Raw genomic sequence first — 20,803 nt, forward strand, 5'->3', positions numbered from 1 at the left:
AAAAAATTTATAAATAGAAATACAACTCCAAGATTCATCATTATCCCACCAGCTCATGGATAAAAAAAAACTTTGCTTCATTTTTTAAACTATTTTACTTGAAATATGTTATAGTATTCATAGAGTGGTAAATCCAAAAATTTATATATTTTTTTTTAACCCTTTAGATGGAAGAGAAATTAGATGATCTACAATATCAAATCTATGCTCTTTGTGGGAGTTTTGGAGTCATTTCTCTTCTTCTTATAATACTTTTGTTTGCTTTGGCATACTCCATGTCGAAGCTAAAGGATCAAGTTAGTAGCACAAGACATGTACCCTACATTCCAGATAATAGAACAGGTAAATATACAAGAAAGGATCTAAGTCTTAGCCTTTTGAAAAGATGTTTACACAGGTGATCAAATCCATGCCTATGATAATTCAGCGTTTAGCACTGGACATGAAATGCAAGAAAGAAGACGATCAAATCTGGATAAGGAACCTGTTCCAAAGCCCGGCTATGGGATTCATAATGGAAACAACCCTTATGAAAAGTAATATAAATAAATAATTTATCAATTTTTATGGATGATATATTTTTAAAATTGAAATGTATGAACATCAATCACTCCTTGGAATTATACATTCTGATCTGCATTTGTGGTGCGTCAACATAAAAACAATCTTTATCAAAAATCAATAAAAGAAGGAACACCCAATTTAGATTTATTCAAATAAAATTTAGAATGGCCAGTACGTCATAAATATATTTGAGTAGTTTATAGACTTTGCATTCAAATTACTGGGATGACTTTAGATACCCCAAAATTTCAGCTATTGTTTGAAATCTTTATTTCATTGGATAAACCTATATTATCCCCGATATGGGTTTTCAAAGAAAATCTATTAATTTATCTTTCTTTTATTTTGACAATCAATTTTGACTACTTTAAGTGCCATTTGCAGCAGTTCCAATGGGTTAAAAAGAATAATGTATTGATAAAAATAAACGATAATTTGTCAAAGAATACGAAATTAAGTCTAGCCTCAATAAAAAAAACAAAAAACGTTTGAGCTTGCATAATTGTTGACGGCCACATTTGAAAGAGGATTCAATGTTTAAATATCTCATGAGTCATTATTTTTGTTTCTTATTGAAAAAAAAACCAAACTCACATCATTGTGTACTTACCAGGAATGACACAAAGCCCAAAAGCGATCGTCATAAAATGGAAAATATTCCTTTGGATACTTTAAGGTAGGGGGAGGCACAAATGGCACGCGCTAATTAATATATGTTCGTATTTGTTCTTCAAAAAGTTCAAAGTTTTAGTCTTGCAAACCTATAATATTTATCTACAATATATTTCTTTTTAAAAAGTGGCGAAATTGCTTCAGACATCTAAAAATTAAATGAATTTTAATCAAAAAAAGGGAACGAGTGGTAAGGTAATACTACATTAATAAGTAGACTAGACTTGCACTGCAAAAGTAAAATGTAATTTATTTTCATTAGAAAAATACATGTACTACGTAGAAATTAGCGTTTCTTCACGGTCCAAGACAGATTACTACTTTCGGTTCGGTCTTTAATATTAATGTTTACCGATATTTTGATCAAAACCGATGTTTCCGACCTGAGCCCAAAATTTAATCATTTTCAAATCGTGAATCTATTTTTTGGTCTCACTCTTTATTGTGTCATGCAATCTTTCCATGCAAAATAAACATAAAAAGGATCGAAAACATCTAGTAGTTAAGCAAGTTTATCATTTCAATTGATATTCATCTTTAAGTTCTCCAAGACTATCATTATTATATTATCTCTCCACAATTTTTTAAATGAATTACACACTATAATACTGAACGTATACTGTATTATAATATTGCTAAGTAATACTGATAGTTATCCCTGAAGTAATTTTGTATTTTTAATTGATGGCCAAAACTTTTTCATAGGAATAATAAAACATTCACATTTATGAGGTTTAGGGAAAGTAATTTTTTATTTCCCGTCCCTTTTTTTTAAACTAAGTATAACTTGTTCATTATTGGTCCCATTGGTTCATATGATAAAAAATTGCACTTGGCCCTTTAAGTCGTAAACTATCGTGTGTTTTGAATGAAGATCTCAAATGAAGAAAATCCCTACTTTTTTCATTTTTACTACCTGAAAGGGAAGAACGCGTCGAAAACAACCAAGGAAATTTACAATGTATAAGGAGCATATAATATTTCGGGTCGGATATTGTTCAACAGCATTGGTTTTAGCAAAAAAAGTAAAAAAAAATTGCTCAATTTGGCCCTCTGTTGGAAAGAACTCGACTGTTTGTAGCTGGCGATTGAACAGAAGCCACAAGCATTGGTGAATGAGAGAAAAAATACATCATCAAGACAACAGCAGTCCTCACATATCTTTGATGACGTGCCAGAAGCTCCGGGAGCTTGGATGATAAGTTCTTATGCATTCACCCTACAGTTCAGACCTGTCACAAAGTGACTAAAATCTGAAGGTATAAATTTGCCCTCAATAGTTGGATTCTCGTAGGCAACAAGTTATCGAACAGAACGGCCATACTTGGCTTAAAGCTGCTTAAAATAAAGTTAATAATACGAAATTACTTTTCCACAACGTAATATTTTAGACCTCCAGATTTGAAATCTCCATGTTGATAAGTACAAAAATCATCGTCACGGAGAAAAACCCCATACCTCCTCTGTAAATTTAATCTTATTTTCTATCGGGAGTAGCTGTTGCAATGATTGATACAACAACGTTTCTGCCGGCAAAAAAAGAAATGCAACCAGATAGCTGCATAGTAAAAAAATCCCGGAGGCATGAAACACCCTGTACTTGCCGTAATACAACATTCCCCAAATATTGAAGTATATTTTACTTTATAAAAAGAATATATTGCTTTGTTGATATGACACATTTGTTTCGTCATGTCGTTAAGAGTCCTAGTCGTGTATATGTTTTAATAATAATTCAAAGTCCATAGTAAACCTTTAATAAATACACCTTCTATGAAGTTCCATAACAACGTATCAAATTCATTCAATCACAAATCTATTTTGTAATTAAACGTACCTTTTTCGAATCTTGTGTATTTTTTTTAATTACTGAAAAGAGCACTCAGATTACTTCTATGTGTATAGATACAAAAGAATTGTGAAATAAGACGTCTTAAATATATAGATATCTACTTATCAGTTGTGCAGCTATTTGAATACGAATAGCTGTCTCTATCCTTTGTGGCAAAAAAAAGAAGTTTTTATTTCTTCTTACACCCATGATTCATTCTTGAACTCTCTTTTGTTCTTCTTTTAAGTACCGTCTAGTTTACAAGTATTTAGTGAAAACTAATATATCATCCATGACGTAACATTTAAGGTATGGTGCATAAAGTATAAGATGTATGTAGTCCGTCAATTTAAAAACAATCTTAAACAAAAATAAGGAAAAATCTATTTAAAAAAAATTCATATATACATATAGCATATAATATATTCTAGCTTCATTTTGTGCTGACATGCCACACGTAGTGAAAAGTAATATGTCCTTAAATGACGCAACATTTAGGGTATATTGCTTGAAGTATAAAATATAAAAAATGTAATATACATTTAAGCACTTATATAGAAATGCAGATTTTGGGGTTGCTATGGGACGTATGATACCTAGGAATTTTTTTCATAGAAACCGGTAACCTACCTTAACATAATTGCAATAACCTAAACGCAGTTTTGTTGTATGAGTAGTATACATATATAATTGCAGGCCAGTATTTGAAGGTATTATTCCATTACATTATGTACTTATGGTAGGGCTAAAAATGTATCGATTTGTTTAGCATTACCGAGAATTGATATTTGCAATAACTCAAAAAATGTCATTGGTAAAGTATTGATTATGTATTATTTTAGTACTTGCTAACTTTAACTCTAAGTTGGTCTGTAACAAGAGCAAAAAATTAAACGGGTTTTTATTTTTTGCAAAGCTTTATTAAAAAGATTCCAAGCCTCAGACAATGTGGGTCAAAGTAGACTATTTCAAGTGTACTTTAGTAACTTCATTCAAATATCATATCTAATTATATATAGTCTCTTCTAAAGATGCAAAAAAAAAGTTGAAATCTTCGTTTCCATAAAAGGTCAAGTTGGTAACTTGCAAGATCTTAATGCTCATAGTGTTGGAGCGGTCCTTGTAATCTTGAAATTAAAAAGACCAACTTCATAGTAAGATTGTCAACTTTAGTCTGACTATTAATATTTCTATATCCACCTCTTTCTGAATCGAATATTCACAATCTCGTATGAGATGAGTGAGTACAGATCAACTTTTATTCATGAATGTTTCAATTATATGTGTTTTAATACATGGAAATATATTCCATATTCAGTATAATTACTGGTTTATAGGCATAAACCAGTCGAAAATTTTACCGATAATTGATAACGATATATATATATATATTTTTTTTAATTAGAAGGAGTTATTGACTCATTAATTCCCAAAAATCACGTATAGCACATATTCAATACAAAAAAAATGAATATCATTCGATGTTATAGTGAGAGATTTGTTATTGTGGCCCTGTTTGCAGTGATTACTGTTGACTCACGACAAATAGAAACAAAATACTACTACTCAAAAAACTATTTGAGACCCAGTGATTACATCCCTTTAATTTATAGGGTATTTTTGTTGTTCACTTTATTGGTATTTAGTGTAGTGACGGTCCTCACATAGGACTGAAGACTACAGCCTCGGTCCGGTCCAATTCAGTCCTAAAACTTATAAAGTTCAGTCTTTAATAACATCACTCAACTTTATTTCTTACATGTTCAATCAGTTCTTGTACAAATAGTCGTCCAAAGGACTGACAGTCATAAGGGACATTCCCAAGGACTCTTAGGATCCGTCCTAAGACTGGAATTAGCCGAATAGATAAGGACTGACACAACACTACCGGTATTATAATGATACCTGGACACCAACGGATTTAAAACAGCACTGTACTAAACTGATATTCCGACCGGTACTTCACTACGTGATATAAATGTGTTCTAACGATGACGTAACCTCTTTAATGTCAGCCATATCCAATTAAAACAAATAACTTTTTTAAAGAAAAACAAGAATATAAATTTTCCGTCATAAAAAAGTAATCAAATTTTCGGTGTAGCCCCCACCAACATCCTGTGAACGTCACTGAAAGTGCATGTAAATTGCCCTTAATTACATTTTTGTTGGTCAAAAGAGTATCAAAATTACGGACGTACCGATACTTATATTTAGTTATGCAAATTGTGTGTAATTTTCATGTGGCCCGTTTTTTATAATTGATAATTTGAAGTATGGGTTTAATTTATTTAGCTGTTATCATTGTTATTTAACTACTCCATTCAATTATATTAAAAACGTGATTGAAAATTCATCTGTGCTCAGAAAAGACTGAGAGTAACCCTGAAGATTTGTTGCAGAGTTAGTAAGAGAATTATAAATCCTTGTTGGACTCAAAGTAGAAAATGGAGATCGATATTGGAGTATTTCTTCCCAATGTCCTCGTTTATTTCATCCTCCCTTGTCACAACTGATTCTAGCTGATCTAAACGGCTCTCTTTCAAAACATATTTCAAATTGTTAGGATTAATATGTTGATTTTTGGTTTCTTTTTTTTTAACATACTCAAAATACAACAGATTTTCATCTCTAATGATAGATAACGGAACCGGTACAAAAATATTTGGATTGTTACAACACTAGTTCATATACAATATAAGTATAAAAAATGATGACGACATAAATTAAATCATAAATAACAAGTCGTAATTATATTTTTTTTAATTGTCCATATGAATTATTTCATTTGTGTTGCCAATTAGTTAAAAGAATGAATTACTAGAAATACAATATTTATGCTAATGAATCATCATATACATGCAGTACTTCAGCATGAAACCCACCTGTGGAAAAATAAGCCAAAATATTTATAGTTTGAGGGCTCCAAAGTTAGAAAATTTTAGTACCCATCATCATTTTTCCATAAATGTTATTATTTTTTATTATTTTTATGACAAACTTTTGGAAGAAAAGTTGATAATTGGACAATCTTCTACAGTTTTTATTCACTCCATCCCCCTCCAATCTGAATAATGACTTCAATATGGGGACAAACAACCACACAGATGACCTTGATGAAGTCCAAGGACAAGTTGTTCCACTCCTCCGTGATCCACGCCTTCAGGACATCCACACTTAGGTGAGAAACCTTGTTCGTCTTGCCCTACAATACACAAAAAACAACAAAGTCCAGAGGATTCACGTCTGGTGAGGACGAAATCCAGAAATCTACCCACCAGAAGATATCTATAACCTCCCTGCTAAAATGCTGCATCTTCTTGGACGTGTGTGACGGGGTGTCGTATTGGGTAAATAGATAGTTCTCTCTCACGTGCTTTTCAACAATAGTCAGACATGGTACATGAGGACCATGTTGTAAACGTCCGTGTTGACTTTCTCGTTGGCCATGAAGAAGTAGGGAGATATCTCGCTTCCATCAGACGCCACCATACCGAGGACCATGACCATAGCTGGATGTTTGGTCCTCTAGGTTCATTCGACCTGAGCTCTTGATTCTGTCGAGAAGTGATCATTTCTCCTATTCAGAACAGCGTCTACTTGTTGTCCTTTGCACGGAGGAGATCTCTCAACCTCTGCCGTTTTACTTGTTGCTCCGACATTTTTGATTGCACAAAAATAAAACAGACATCAACTTGTTGTATTTGGTCAGCTCTTTTGAATGGGACCAAGTAAAAAAAATTGACAGATTCCAATTTTTGAGTCCTCGAACTATATATATATATTTTAAATGTTTATTTAGTTAGTTAGATGGAGTTACACTGATTAAGTGCAAGTAAATATTATAGTATTATATATACTCTATTTAAACCAGGAATCTTTTTGGCGAAATTCATAAACATATCGTATATTTCTTTATCTAGGAATCGCCTGGGCGCGAACGTACACACACTGAGTTCAAGAGAATAACTTCTCCCGAGCGTGTTGTCCATGAGTAACGGCGATACCATATTTTTAATTCTATGAAATAGTCATAACATGTTTTTGGAACTAAATTATTGGTCCAAAAATTTCGTTAGATGTGCTTAAAGTTTTTTATAACGATAAGGTATGATTAAACGAAAAAAGGTATATTTCCACAAGGTGGTGTGAGAGTCTGTAGTTTGGGCTAATTTAAGTATAGATTAATTGAAAGCACTCGTGTTGTGTCAGATTATGTCAACTATAGTATTCCCCAGCTTCATTCTTATAACTTATAAAAATGGCGCTTGCTGAGAAGAATTTTTACACGCTCTCTATGTGATGATGATAATTAAAATACTTGGATTTGCATTATTTGACAATAACAAGGCGCCAATCTTGGATGCCTTGTCTACAGACACATCTCTTTAATGAATGTTTCAGTACTATCAGTTTTCACAATGTTACTTTCATTTTTGCAACTTTTACTCAGAATTAATAGGTTTATTGTGTATTTATTTACACTTTTTATCAAAGAATTAATTAAAACATGTAGCCCGCAAACATATTACACTACTCTTCTTTTGACAAACTAATGGCTATTCTTTCTATTAGATGAAAAAATATGAAATGAAAGAGAAAATGAATAAAAAAATGGAAATGAAATGAAAGTATTTATTTGTTTTGTCAAAAAAATACATTTTTGGAATAATCTTTTCATTTCTTCAGACGTTCATTACACGATTGTTGTAATTCAGTTTCCTCTTCTATTTCATAACTATCCTTTTATGGAATATGTAATCTAATGAAAAAATATTTCATATCAAATTTGAGAACGATTGAATTTATTTTGGAGGATCACCAATTCAGTTGAAATTTTATTTTTACATGTTTTGTGGGGCTTTTAAATTTTTTCTCTTCTATTACCAATAATTATAAGAAATTTCATTTTTAAAGAATCTTGACTAGTTTTTTAAACTATAATATTCTACCGCATATCAAAATTTGATATTTATATTAAATATTTTTGTATCAATAGCGAAACAAGCGCAGTTTGATTAGTTCAAAAATAATTAAATTTAATCATCACATTACCAAAAAAAGTAGTTAATTATAACACATAAATAAGTAAGGTGACCTTGTCTTAACAATAAAGTGAATGGAGGTCATCCTTATAAAAACATTAATTAATTTGAAAAAATTTAATGCATGTGATGAAAAGTACTTGGCTTTGCACATAAATAGCGTATTTTTTTTTAAAATTCACCTCATTTTCAGTTAGTAGCATCCTTCAAAATACAGTTGTCAAAATTTCCTAACAATCTATTCTTTAGTTTTTGAGTTATTGGGCTAAGTGTGACATTACTTTTGTTATATGCAAAACAATTGATCATAAATAATTTAGTGTTATAATTTTACACTACTTCTTGATGGGGAAAAATACTGTTCAAGCCAAGCAATGACTTGAAAAGTGTTATGGGACTCTGCTGCATAAAGCAAATAAAAAATAATTTAAAAAAAGTCAATTTTGAATGAAAAAAAAAAAAAAAAAAACCAAACATTATGCTCATTTATTGGAGCCTCTGAATCATACTCCCTGGAGCTCATCTTTTACGCAATATTTTTATAATTTTACATCCTTTTTTCCGATCCTTCATTTCAAAATTCGAAAATGTGTGTCTAACCCACTCAAAAACCCCAAAAGTATTTTATATAGGGTTGCCTTCCTTTAGCATTAATAATCCATGATAAATTTGCATTTTTAATTGTTTTTTTGCAAAAATTCAATGGCGGATATGGTAAATTAAATATTTTCTTTAATTTGTTAAAAACTTGATGGAACAATCCAGCTCTATGGACAAAACTCTTTGAAGAAATTATTCTCTTGAAATCAATGTGCGTAGGTTCGTACACCGGTCGTTCCTAAAGAAGGAAATATACTCTATGTATATGAAGTTTGAGGCAGATTTCTAGGTCAGATGAAGTAAATTTAATACTATAATTATTAATTATACATAATCGGTGCATCTCCATCTGACCACTTAAAAAAAACATTTAAAAAAAAACCCCCAGAAATTCGACAATATTAAATCCTAGATGAATGCAGTTTATAGAAATTTATAGAACCACAGATTTAAAGTTTGTCAACTTAAAAAAAAAAAGTTAAATTATAGCATCACCGTTGGAATGTATTTAGAAGTGAGGGGCCAAAATTAGAAGTAGTGACATCATCAGGAGTGCCGGCATGATTTTGTAGGTGGAGGAGGCAGGGCATTTGGGTTTTTTTTGAGAGGATGTTTTTGCTTTTTATAGAAGGCAACTTTGACAAATATTTTTTTTTTTGAAGAAAGAAAAACCTTTTGAAATATGATTTTTTTGTGAATAAACTAAATATGAACAAATAATAACGGTAAATTGAAATGTTTTTCCCCAAAATTAGGATATTTAAAATTATTTATACAAGGATAAAAAGTTTTATTGTGATAACTATATTGATTATCCAAAAGTGGGGATTCAATAATGCCTTCACCTTTATGGTTCCGGCGTCACTTGATTACGTCTAGTATGGAACATTTGTTATGTGCTATAATAATAAACAATTCAAAGTTTATAATTCTACGGTGTCATTTACATGGCTTTACGGATGTATTGGGAATTTTTCGAATTGTTATATCTCGTCTCCCACTTTGAATTTTGACATACAGCTTGCATTGCTGTAAGTGGCTAAAATCTTTCTTTAACATGATACTTTTTTTTAAGGAAAAGGCTTATACCATAATAGCTGTCCAAATATTTTGAACTCTAAAGTGGTACTTGTGCTGGATTCTATCCGGCTCCATGCCACCAAGACAACTCTGTCATTCCTATCTGAGAGGGTATCCTTCTTCGTGAAGGCTGAAATAGTCAAAATTTGAACATGTTCGATAATATCAGTCAGGTATCCCTAAGTAACAGATCAGCTAACACACTTACAGCAATGTTAGTTCCTTATAAGCTTGCATAGCCAGAAACTGCAGGATGATCTCAGTTGATCATGTAATTAAGGCTACAACACCATTCAAGCCAATAATCATAAAGTTTATTGAGCCTAGAGGAGGTTGCATCAAATGTCCAAAACATATGATCACTGGCAAATAACTTCACAAATTTTTATTCGATATGATCAATAAATGACTATGTACTGAATATTATAATTTTTCGGGAATAGAATCTTAATTTATCTTTAAAGCCCTGTATAGATCGCACATCTTGATCAAAGTTTGAAAAAAAATTCTTAAATGAGAAATTTAACTTAACAAACAAACGGGTTGCATGTACATTTGGGTAGGTATACATCTCCAATATATGACAATAAGTAAAGTATTTATTTAGATTTTGTTTCATGTAGATAGTTGATATCTTATTCTGTCATTCTTTTCTCTTACTTTTTCTCTTAAACTAGGGATGGTTTTTGTCGAGTCAATCTGAATGATTGAAAATTTGTTTTTAAAAAATTAAAACAAATAAATGCATAAATAAACTTCTCCCATGGGTGAGTTATCATATATGATTTCTTTTGTATATAGTTGTCACTATATTTAGAATGTATTATACTAATGAGGAATCCGTGAAAACACTTTCAAAATGGCATCACAGTCAATAATAGTTACATTTCTTAAATACTAGAGGAGTTCATTTAATAAAATATATATTTCCCTTTTTTTAACTGTGAGAGAATTGAGAAAAAACCTTTAAATAAACAGTTCGATCTGCCAATTAGAGAGCTGGCTTGTTTATATTAACCAATAGAACATTAACATTGAAAAAATAAATTTCAAATGGAACTAAAAGATTTTGAAATAAATTTGAATAAAATGTTTATAATGCATATAACAACCGACATTGAAACGCAAAATAGCAGGATTGTTGTGTGCAAAAACCAATTAACTACAGGGGTGTCCGCAGGGGGAGGGATAGAGGGGCTGTAGTGACCCACAAATTAGAGGATTTTTGCACTTTACTGGAAAATTTAATAAATAATTTTTTTTTTCCGAAAAATTTAATTTTTTTTTGTGAACAGCTGTGAATTTTTTTTCAAAAAATTTAAATTTCTATTAATAGCTATAGATTTTTGAAATTTTTCTCTCAATAATTTTATTTGTGAAGTTTAATTTTTGAACTTTTTTGCAAAAAATTTATTTTTTGTAAATAGCAGTAGATTTTTGAATTTTTAAAAAAAAAAATTTGATATTTGAAATTTCATTTTTAAAATATTTTGCTAAAATTGGATTGAAATTAAAAAAATTATATAAAAAAGCCAAAAGTAATATAACTGAATATTGAAAATATGAAAATTATTGGTTTTGGAAATGAACTCCTCAATTTTGCATGCATAACAAGAACTCATTTAGCTCGAATTTCGCTTTAGTGCAGTTTTTCCTTTTAAATATATTAACTCTCCGTTAAGGTGGGTTACCACATGTCAATCCTTTTTAAAATCAATTAGATTATTTAATATTTGTTGTATTGCAAATTACTTTATCTACAAAAACGAACTTTTGTTCTCAATAGGGGTAACATATTAATTTATTCTACATTTAATTTGTGTTTAATAATAAAAAAGTCTGCAAACTAGTCAAAATTTTAAGAGCAATTGGGTAACCAACTCAATTTTCGACACATGAATATATTTAACTATTAAAACCGATTGAGAGTGTGATACAAAAAAAAAAAAAAGTACATTGATTTTTTAAGTTAAATATGGGTATGATTGTGAAACGGATCAATAAACATTTCCTTATTAAGATATTTGAATTTTTTGATCTTCAAACTTCAACAATTTTCCAGTTCAAAATAAAGAAGTTCTGTAATTTAAAATGTATCCGGTTTGTTGAAGAGAAAATACTATGAATAATTATATATGGGAAGCATACAAATTACTAACATAGCTTTTTCTCTCCTAAAACAAAGAAACATTTTAAATCAAAAAACATCTTTATTTAGTACCCAAAAAGAATGATTTTTTGTAAATTGTGAAGTTTGAAAAACCCCGTTGGACTTACGGAGTGTTAAAAAAACCGAATGAAAAAAGAAATTAGTTTGTTGCCCTGATTGTTCCAAACAGTCTGATACATCTTTGAAAGCCAATTACTCGGATTGTTCGGTATATTGATGTATTGTATTTAATAAGGAATTAATAAAAAAATATATACATATATTCTAAGATGGCTTCCTATTCAATTTTTAATCTAAAATATTTGTTTCTATTAATCATTTACTTTTTTTCCTATCTACATGAAACATGATTTAAAAAAAAAATGTAATTTTATCATCTCAAACAATGTAACCATTGCATTTTTATAAATATAATATGTATTTATTTTGACTATTTCGCATGCATGTTTATTGAGAATTGTTTTTGAGTTCATCTCTGAGAGGTATAAATTACGTACAACTTTCATAAGAAACTTGATTGTAGCTTCACCATTTTACTAAATTTGAACAAAATTACATATAATGGCTTACTAAGATTTCAAATCCGTTACTGACTCAATTTATCGTTAATCAATGATTTATATGGGGTTTTTTATTTCTGGCTATACTATACAGAATACTTCAAATGAAGTGATATATATGTTGTTTTGATAGATACGTTTGTTTAGTAAACATTATTAAGGTGTTTTTTTTAATTCTTCCAAATAAGTCATTTCCCTATCATGTCAGAAGGAAATAATGTTTGTAACCAAAATATTCATAAAATAATACTTTTACTGTCGATGGGTCAATACAGGTTTAATTTAGATTCATATTTTCTTAATCCCTATATCACAAATGGAGATAAATTTTTTGTCTAAATTGGGGCAAGTGTCCTTTAAAATAAAATAATATATTTTTAAGAGCAAGATAAAAATACTGCTATTAAATGATGAAAATCGTGTGTATTTTGGGCATGTTAAAAAAAGGAACTAAAAATCAACATGGTAAACCCGAGAATTCATTTTGAAAAATATTTTGGATGAGAGTAGGTAAGCTGTCATGACGTTTTATAAGCTCAGCTGTGAGCTCCAACAGGGGTGCGATTCACAGTCGCTCCTAAAAAAGAAAATAATTATTTTGTATCGGTAGTTGCATAAATACGTGGACTATTTGTGGCAAATAATTAAATGTGCAATGTGTGATGATGTAATGGTCTTCCATGGCTGCCAATTGCTCATTGCCACTGGCCTTCAATGAGTCCAAATTGGGATTGCGGGTAGCACAGCCCTTCTTCTCAATTTGCCACCACACACACTGTAGTCAAGGGGATTCAAATCAGGTGATTATTGAGGTGGCCAAATGTTTTTGTGAAGGCCTCCTTCACCTCATCCACATTCATTTTCCGTGGTCTGCCGGCCCGAATACCCTCCTTCAGATATTTTTCCTCCTTGACAAGCTTCTAGACCTTGAGCGCAGTAGTCCTGGATAGTCCAGTGTCCTTGATTATCTCCTTGACAGACCTACAGGCTCGGAGGAGAGTGGCAACCATATGACGTTTGGCCTCGTCATTCATTGTAAACGACTTTGTTTGATGCGAGTAAGAAAAACAAAAATAAAGCCAAAAGATTTACCGAGTGACTTGTGGTAAAAATTTTTATTTCCGGTCTCGGAACCTCGATATATAAGCGTTTAAAAATTAGTCCGCGTATTTATGCAACTACTGGTATATATACCTCAAAGACAGTTCCTAAGTCAACTGGATTAATGACAATACTATAATATTTACTCATATTTAATCAGTGCAACTCAAACTGACTAATTAAAGGCAAATTTAAAAAAAAGCATTTATTCCCTTTTGAAAATTATAATGTATCAGAAAACAAGGAACACTATAGTTTAAAGTGATCTCTTGTTAGCAGATATTTAATATGTCAAACTTTCATACTTTTTATGGCGTACACTTACTACAATTTTGACAATATTATCATTCTGAATCATTTATTTACAAGAAATAATACGAATAATATAAATTTTTTTCAATATTTAAAAAAATATAAGCAATTTGGATTATATTATTGATTTATTAAATATATTAGAATACAAATCATTTGTCAACTAAGGAAATTGATTATTCAATTTCATGAATGTAACTAGTTAATTCAATTAAGCAAATTTGCTTATTAAATGTCTAGTAAACAAACTATAAAGATCGATTTATATTTATATTTGTATAGTGCTATATTTCATTTATTGATATGGTTTTGCTAGAGTTTAAAAAACACTGTATTCATACATAGAAATCAATGAAGCCTTCAATCCCTGTTTAACCACTTTAAAATATTGACTTTTCAATAAATATTATAGTTTTTTATACTTTTGTGAATTTTATAAAATGGAAACGATCGTAAATTATTCAAATATTTTTTTGTGTGTGCAAATTGTAACGTACATACATCTACTACGAATGAATTAACTCTGTAATTAATTAAGGCTTCCTTTCTTTGTAGGGGTTTGTACACAGATGAGAGCAAGAATGATACCGAAGAAGCAAATAATTCAATCATTACTTCACTTTAAGTACAAACTCATTGCACAGTTGTTTTTGAGCAGCATACCTCCACTTGATTCTCTTGTGGAACAGTGTTACATAGATGTGCAATAATAATTATACTGTGATCAACATTAAATTGTATTGTGATTATATTTATTTTAGTATTTTTTTCTGCTTAAATTCAGATATTTTGAATTCTTAATAAGTTTGGAACTGTATGTAGTTAAATTTTATGATTATAATTCTATAAGAGCTCTTTTTTTTTGTAATATGAACCGGATATTAAAGAAAAGCCTTATTAGTAAACTTACTACCTTAATGTTTTCATAAATTTAAATTAAAACTGCATGACGAATTACATCATATATCAAAAGCATATATGCAGATATAATTCATATGCGTTGTATCATCAGTTTTTTCCCAATTGAATCACAAAAAATAATATACATGGTATTTGTTATTCTTTAAAAAACATTACAGTGGTTCATTTGATGTTTTTTTTTTTTTTTTGACGAAAAGGAATATTAGCTAGGTAAAAAAACTGTAGAACAAACTTTATGTCATTTGGACAAATGTTTTGCAATTGGAGTGAAGTCTTAGAAGTGCTATTTTGATGTTTATTTTAGTAATATTTCTAATATAAATTATTTTATGTTAATACTGGACATTTAAAGATACATGTTTTATGAGTTAAATCTAATTATATTTATATTTGTAATTTAAATATAGGTTGCGTATAAAAATCAATTATAATTATATACAAACAAACTAACTTTTAAAACCTATTTCAAAGCTGCATTTTATATAATTTGAAGTAACCGAACTAAAGAATATATAATTTCATATTATTGTTTTGATAAATCAATCAATAATAGTATATATTTGAGTTCTTACGCACTTAAAAACCTTATTTGGGAAAATATGATTAGTCATTATTCCAATTGCAATACACAACCTATAAGTCTATTTTTTAAGAGACTGAAACTTAATAATGTAAGTATTTGAATCGATGAACAGCTTTTATGGGAAGCCATTCCAAAAATTAGAATTTTTGAAACACTATCCATGAAGATCAGGGACTGCATATATTTTAAAGCTCACTCTTAATTTTCTACTTTTTTAGATTCATTACGGCAGATCGAAGTAAATCATAAGTTGTATTCATCATCAAAGTTAGGTACTTAATTGCCCAATAATAATAATTTGATGGGATAAAACAACTACATGTCGTCATTAAAAATAGGTGATGGGCTTGGGTGGTTATCCTTATCATTTCTAATTAATTATGTAATAACATGATGCGTTAAACTGCTGAAACAGGGACTCGATATTTTGTTTGTGATTTTGTATATGTATCTGTACGAGGCAAACTTACTTAAAAATGCGCAAAAAGCTTTAATTCATTTATTAATGACTTAATATATTTCATTTGTTATTAATATTATTTATCAAAATAACCTTCACATTTTTTTCTAAATGCCTTTATTATAGCGATATTTCCAACGGTTAAATCCCTCATCAAAGGCCCTGGAGTCGTTGGTCTTTTACAAGCATACGACTTTTTCCTCCACCAAAGTTATAAACCAAATGGCGAGCCGCACTTGTTAGCTTGAGTAGATAAATTGTATATGTGATGTCTTTTTTCCAAAGGGTAGATATCACTTTGTATCATACTCTCAAAGACATCACTTTATCAATTTCAATCCTTTTCCTTTAGCAAGTATGCAAACTTTTCTTCCCTTCAAAGATTTCCCCTTCTTAATTAAGTTAAGGGAGTTAATATTCAAGTATATTATACGGTCCAAGGCATTTTGCATATATATTTGGGCAAATATTGATCAATTGGTCTTCATTTCACTATTCGGTTTATAGTTTTTACCCTCATCAGAAACTTAAATAAATTTTCTTCCCAACTTTTTTAACTTATAAAAGAACACTCGATGTTAGATCAGGATTATATGGGTGAAATAATCAATTGTCTGACTATATTTATTTCATTAAAAGTTCTTTGGGAGTTTTGACAATATGCGTTATGTGCCAAATGGACCCTATATCAACTTTTTTGGAGCTGAAGCTCCCTCAAAAGTTTCCCCGTACCTCCATTTTTACGATTTCTTAAATGTATGATAAGTCTATTTTTGGTCTTATCACATATTGAAATCCAAAATGGTCGACAGATCAGTCTGAAATTTAGCAAGTAGACATTTAAAATAACCAAGCATATTCCTATGATATCTTTTTTTCTTGCCTCCGAGGTAATTTAAAGGCTATTGTTGACCAAAATAAAACCTAATTTTCCTCTTTTCATCTATATCCAGCCCTACGTCATTCTTTAATTCTATTCCCTTCTATTCATCCCTGGAACGCGGCCACCCTCTGCTAGTATATGTATTTAATAAACCTATTTATATAAGTAATTATATAACGGTGTTGATATTTTTGAGGGACAATCCCCTAGGGGCACCCGCTGGATTATATTTTGGAAAGGGATTTTTTTTGGGAATTACTTTGAAAAAAAATCCAAAAATTTCGAAAATTCATAGTTATTCAAAAGAAAAAATTAATTTTCAAGGAAATTCGAAAATCCAAAAATTTCGAAAATCCATATTTATTTAAAAGAAAAAATTAATTTTTATGGAAAAAAAAATCCAAAAATTTTGTAAATCCATAGTTATTTAAAAGAAAAAATTAATTTTTATGGAAAAAAATATCTAATAATTAAATTTCAAGTATTATAATTTTTATGGAAAAAAATATCCAATAATTAAATTTCAAATATTATAATTTTTGGAAAAAAAAATTGATTAAAATTATATTCAATAAAATTTTAAATTATTTGGAAAAGAAATCTCAAAAATCCAGGACTACACAGAAAAAAGTTAATTTTTTGGAAAAAAATTTCAAATATTAAATGTTTTGCTCTGCTGCATAGTTTTTCCGAATGACAAAAGTCAAAAGGTAAAAATTCCTTATTTTTTTGTACAGCCACTCCAGCCCACACCCTACGACCCCCCCAATGATGAAAGCTTATCAACGTCCCTGCTTCAGTCAGTTTCTTCATCAAGTAAGTAACAGTTAATCTAAGTATAAAGGTCATATATGGATTGCAAAATATTGTACAATTCTTAAAATCAATTGAAATATAGTAAGTCACCCCGCGCATTTCTAAGTAACCACCCCTCAATGTATATAAATATCTGGAAAAAAGACGGCTGATTCAATGGCTTTTGATGATGCCCTCATGATTTTCCTTTGAATTCCTTTTGTGTGGATTGTTATTTTCGATTTAAGTAGATAAATTTAGTATTTTGTTCGCTTTTATCTGCACTATTAATACGTTTTATTTTTGTACAATTTTTGTGGTGATGAGAAAAGGTAAGTTAAGGCGTGGGGGAAACACAAAGATTAATCTCCTTGAGGTAAACGGAAATCAGGAGTGTATTATATACTCAACATACATAAATAATCTGCAAATTGTAATAAAAAAGGTTCGGCTCTCTTCTACTTCATTAAGCGATGATTAACCTCTCGGGGGATCTTAATGAATAAATCTAAAGGGATTAAAATTCAAAGAAGTAGAAGCTTTAAGAGTTTCCTTATTTCGTAAGGGAGTTTCTTTTTGTATCTTTTCTTTCTCGCCCGCTTTGTTGAAGAATCTATAATCTATTTGAGTGATTACGAATGATTTGTGACGATTTCCGAACATTTTGTTCTTTTGAATCATGTTAAAAGAAAAAAAAAACTGTTGATATTTTTATCATAAAGTCTAAGAGCTATTTTTTCTCATATAAAAATATCTCAAATTACAAGTTGCTTCAGAATAATAACAATAAAGTAAAAATGAAATGTGAGTTTTTTGTTGTTATTTAGCTCAGAATGAGTATTTAAAAAAAAAAAAAAAAAAAAACTATTCAATAGATTTCATAATATCTTATTGAATTTGTGTTCTTTCAAAAAAAAAAAAATTTTTTTTTTTTTCTTTGAAGGGTTAAAGATTAGTTTTTACTGATTTCTGATAGAGTAAATGTTATTTTTTTTTGTCGGAAATTACGACAAATTACATTGATGATTACTAATCCCTACAAAAAAGCATGGATGGCATTAAATAAAGATTTCTAATCATTGAGATTTTTCTCTATGAAATATGTATTTATTAATCCGAACAAAAAAAACAACTACAGAATAACTGATGAGTATATTTAGATATTAACTAGAAAGGGTGGATATTCAAATTTTTTATAATTGTTAATGGTGGGTAATGGGAAACTCATAGTCCTATGACATAAAATTCATTGACAAATTTCAGAACTATTAAATGTATTTTAAATATTCCCCAATTCAGTTAAAACTTTATTTATACATTTTTGTGGATTTTTTTAAAGATAATTTCCCTATTATTTGGAATAATTATGGTCCTAAATTTCATTTCATAGTATTTAAACTATAATAATCTACTACAAATCAAATTTTGTATTTTCTTTTCAATATTTATACACCAAGTGTAGGGTTTTAGGGACTGTAGATCCCCCACAAATTAAAGAATTTTTGCTTTTTACTAGAAAATTTAATATATGAAATGAAATGAAATTTTTCCCAAAAAATTAAATTTACTTTGAATGTTTATTGATATTTGAAATTTTTCTCAAAAAATGTAATATTTTTAATATAATTTTTGATTACTTTTTTCAAAAATGTAATTTTTTGTGAACATCTGTAGATTTTTGAACTTTTTTTCCAAAAAAATTAATATTTAACATGTAATTTTTTAAATTTTTTTTTTCCAACAAAATTCCAAAAACCAAGCCCTTCCCCGCCTATAAAATATAATCTTGCGTACGCCCCTGGGTTAGATCGGTCAAAACAAAAAATAATAAAAAAACTGCTGTCCTATCAGTCTGCTTCTAATTTGAAAATGTTTCATTCGTACGACAGATTCTTATCGGTATTTTATGGTAACTACAACAACTGAAATGACTTAGTTACTTACCGTATCCCTATAGCTGTTCAACCTAACCTCTTCGAAGAAAAAAAAAGATCGGACCTATAAAAAAGACAGACTAGGAAATCAGTCCTACGACCGATCAAACTTTAATTAAGAACTATACAACCAATTACAATTTTTTTCTAATTTATACAATACTTATTAATCATCATATTACTTAATTTATAGTGAATCATCAAATAAATACCTAGGGTGACCGTGTCTTAACGATAGAGCGAATTGGGTTTGTCATCCTCACACAAAAATAGTTTTATGTAAAATTATATATTTTAAAAATTTAGTTTTATTCGGAGCATCTGCAATCTACTTCCTGGGCTCATGTTTTACAAATATAATTTTGATACTAATACACAACTTTTCCAAATACTCCATTTTTAAAATTCGAAAAAGTTGATCAATCCCCTAAAAAAACTCAACCTAATGTTAAAATGATTTTTTCAGAGAAAATGAGGCGGATCTTAGTCAAAATAAAAAACCAAACACAACAGATCGAGATAGCAAAAGTACCCTTATGCGCTATGAAGACGGAGTCATTCCTTGCAACAATGATTCCACACCTCCAAACGGATCCATGGGACGAAGACCTTCGTAAATATGTTGCAAAAAACATACGGAACATTTTTTTGATAGACTAAGATCTCGAAACCTTTCGAAATATCAACTTCGCCTTGCCTTTTTTTATTATTAGATGTTTATAATTTTAATTCCATGTTACTACTAATACAAAAAAAAAAAAAAAAACCCACACATTTTTAATGACGGCGAAAAAACACCTTTAGTATTGTTATATGCTTATAAATATTATATTTTTAATAACGTGTACAATTATTGTATTTAGTTTTATTAACTAATCATGGACTTGAAGGGGCACTACCTACAAAATCCTGTGAATCAGTGATGCATTATTTATGATTTTATAATTCCTTCAAAAATTTGTTAATTGATAGTTTAATGTGGTACTACAACAATTAGAAAAGAAAATGATTATAAATAAATTGATTTAAGAAGATTATGAATAAATAAAATACATATTGTAGATTATATAGAAATAATTATAATTTGTCCATATTGATGTGAATATTTGTATTGACTCCATTCATGGAGGAAGAAGCTTTGTGAAGCTGAATATATTAACATACATTTGTATCTGTGAGAAAAGCAAAATGCTGTTTCCTTAATAAACATGTTTTGAGGGGGGGGGGGTAGGGGATTAGGGAGCTAACCTGAGGGACTCAAAGATATTTAGTGTTGTTTGTTGATAAATAAT

General features: G+C 29.5%; 1 protein-coding gene across 41 annotated transcripts in view; it reads left to right on the forward strand.

Moving 5' to 3' along the window:
- LOC121129022 (uncharacterized) overlaps positions 1-20,572 on the forward strand; it is a 39,731-nt gene extending 19,159 nt beyond the window's left edge. For 3 of the 41 annotated variants that reach the window (XM_040724671.2, XM_071893264.1, XM_040724668.2), the window contains exons 4-7: positions 168-342; positions 386-536; positions 1,178-1,240; positions 19,978-20,572. In XM_040724671.2, coding sequence (XP_040580605.1) covers positions 168-342; positions 386-536; positions 1,178-1,240; positions 19,978-20,128 — 540 coding nt within the window. In that variant the 3' untranslated portion in view covers positions 20,129-20,572. Of the gene's footprint in view, positions 1-167; positions 343-385; positions 537-1,177; positions 1,241-1,363; positions 1,404-10,469; positions 10,560-14,490; positions 15,712-19,977 lie in introns of those variants that run through there. The other 38 variants (XM_071893267.1, XM_071893268.1, XM_040724674.2 and 35 more) reach the window with 26 other exon arrangements.
- The last annotated feature ends 231 nt before the right edge of the window (positions 20,573-20,803 follow it).

Source organism: Lepeophtheirus salmonis, chromosome 14 (genome assembly GCF_016086655.4).
Source record: "Lepeophtheirus salmonis chromosome 14, UVic_Lsal_1.4, whole genome shotgun sequence".
In the NCBI taxonomy this organism is placed as follows: domain Eukaryota; kingdom Metazoa; phylum Arthropoda; class Copepoda; order Siphonostomatoida; family Caligidae; genus Lepeophtheirus; species Lepeophtheirus salmonis.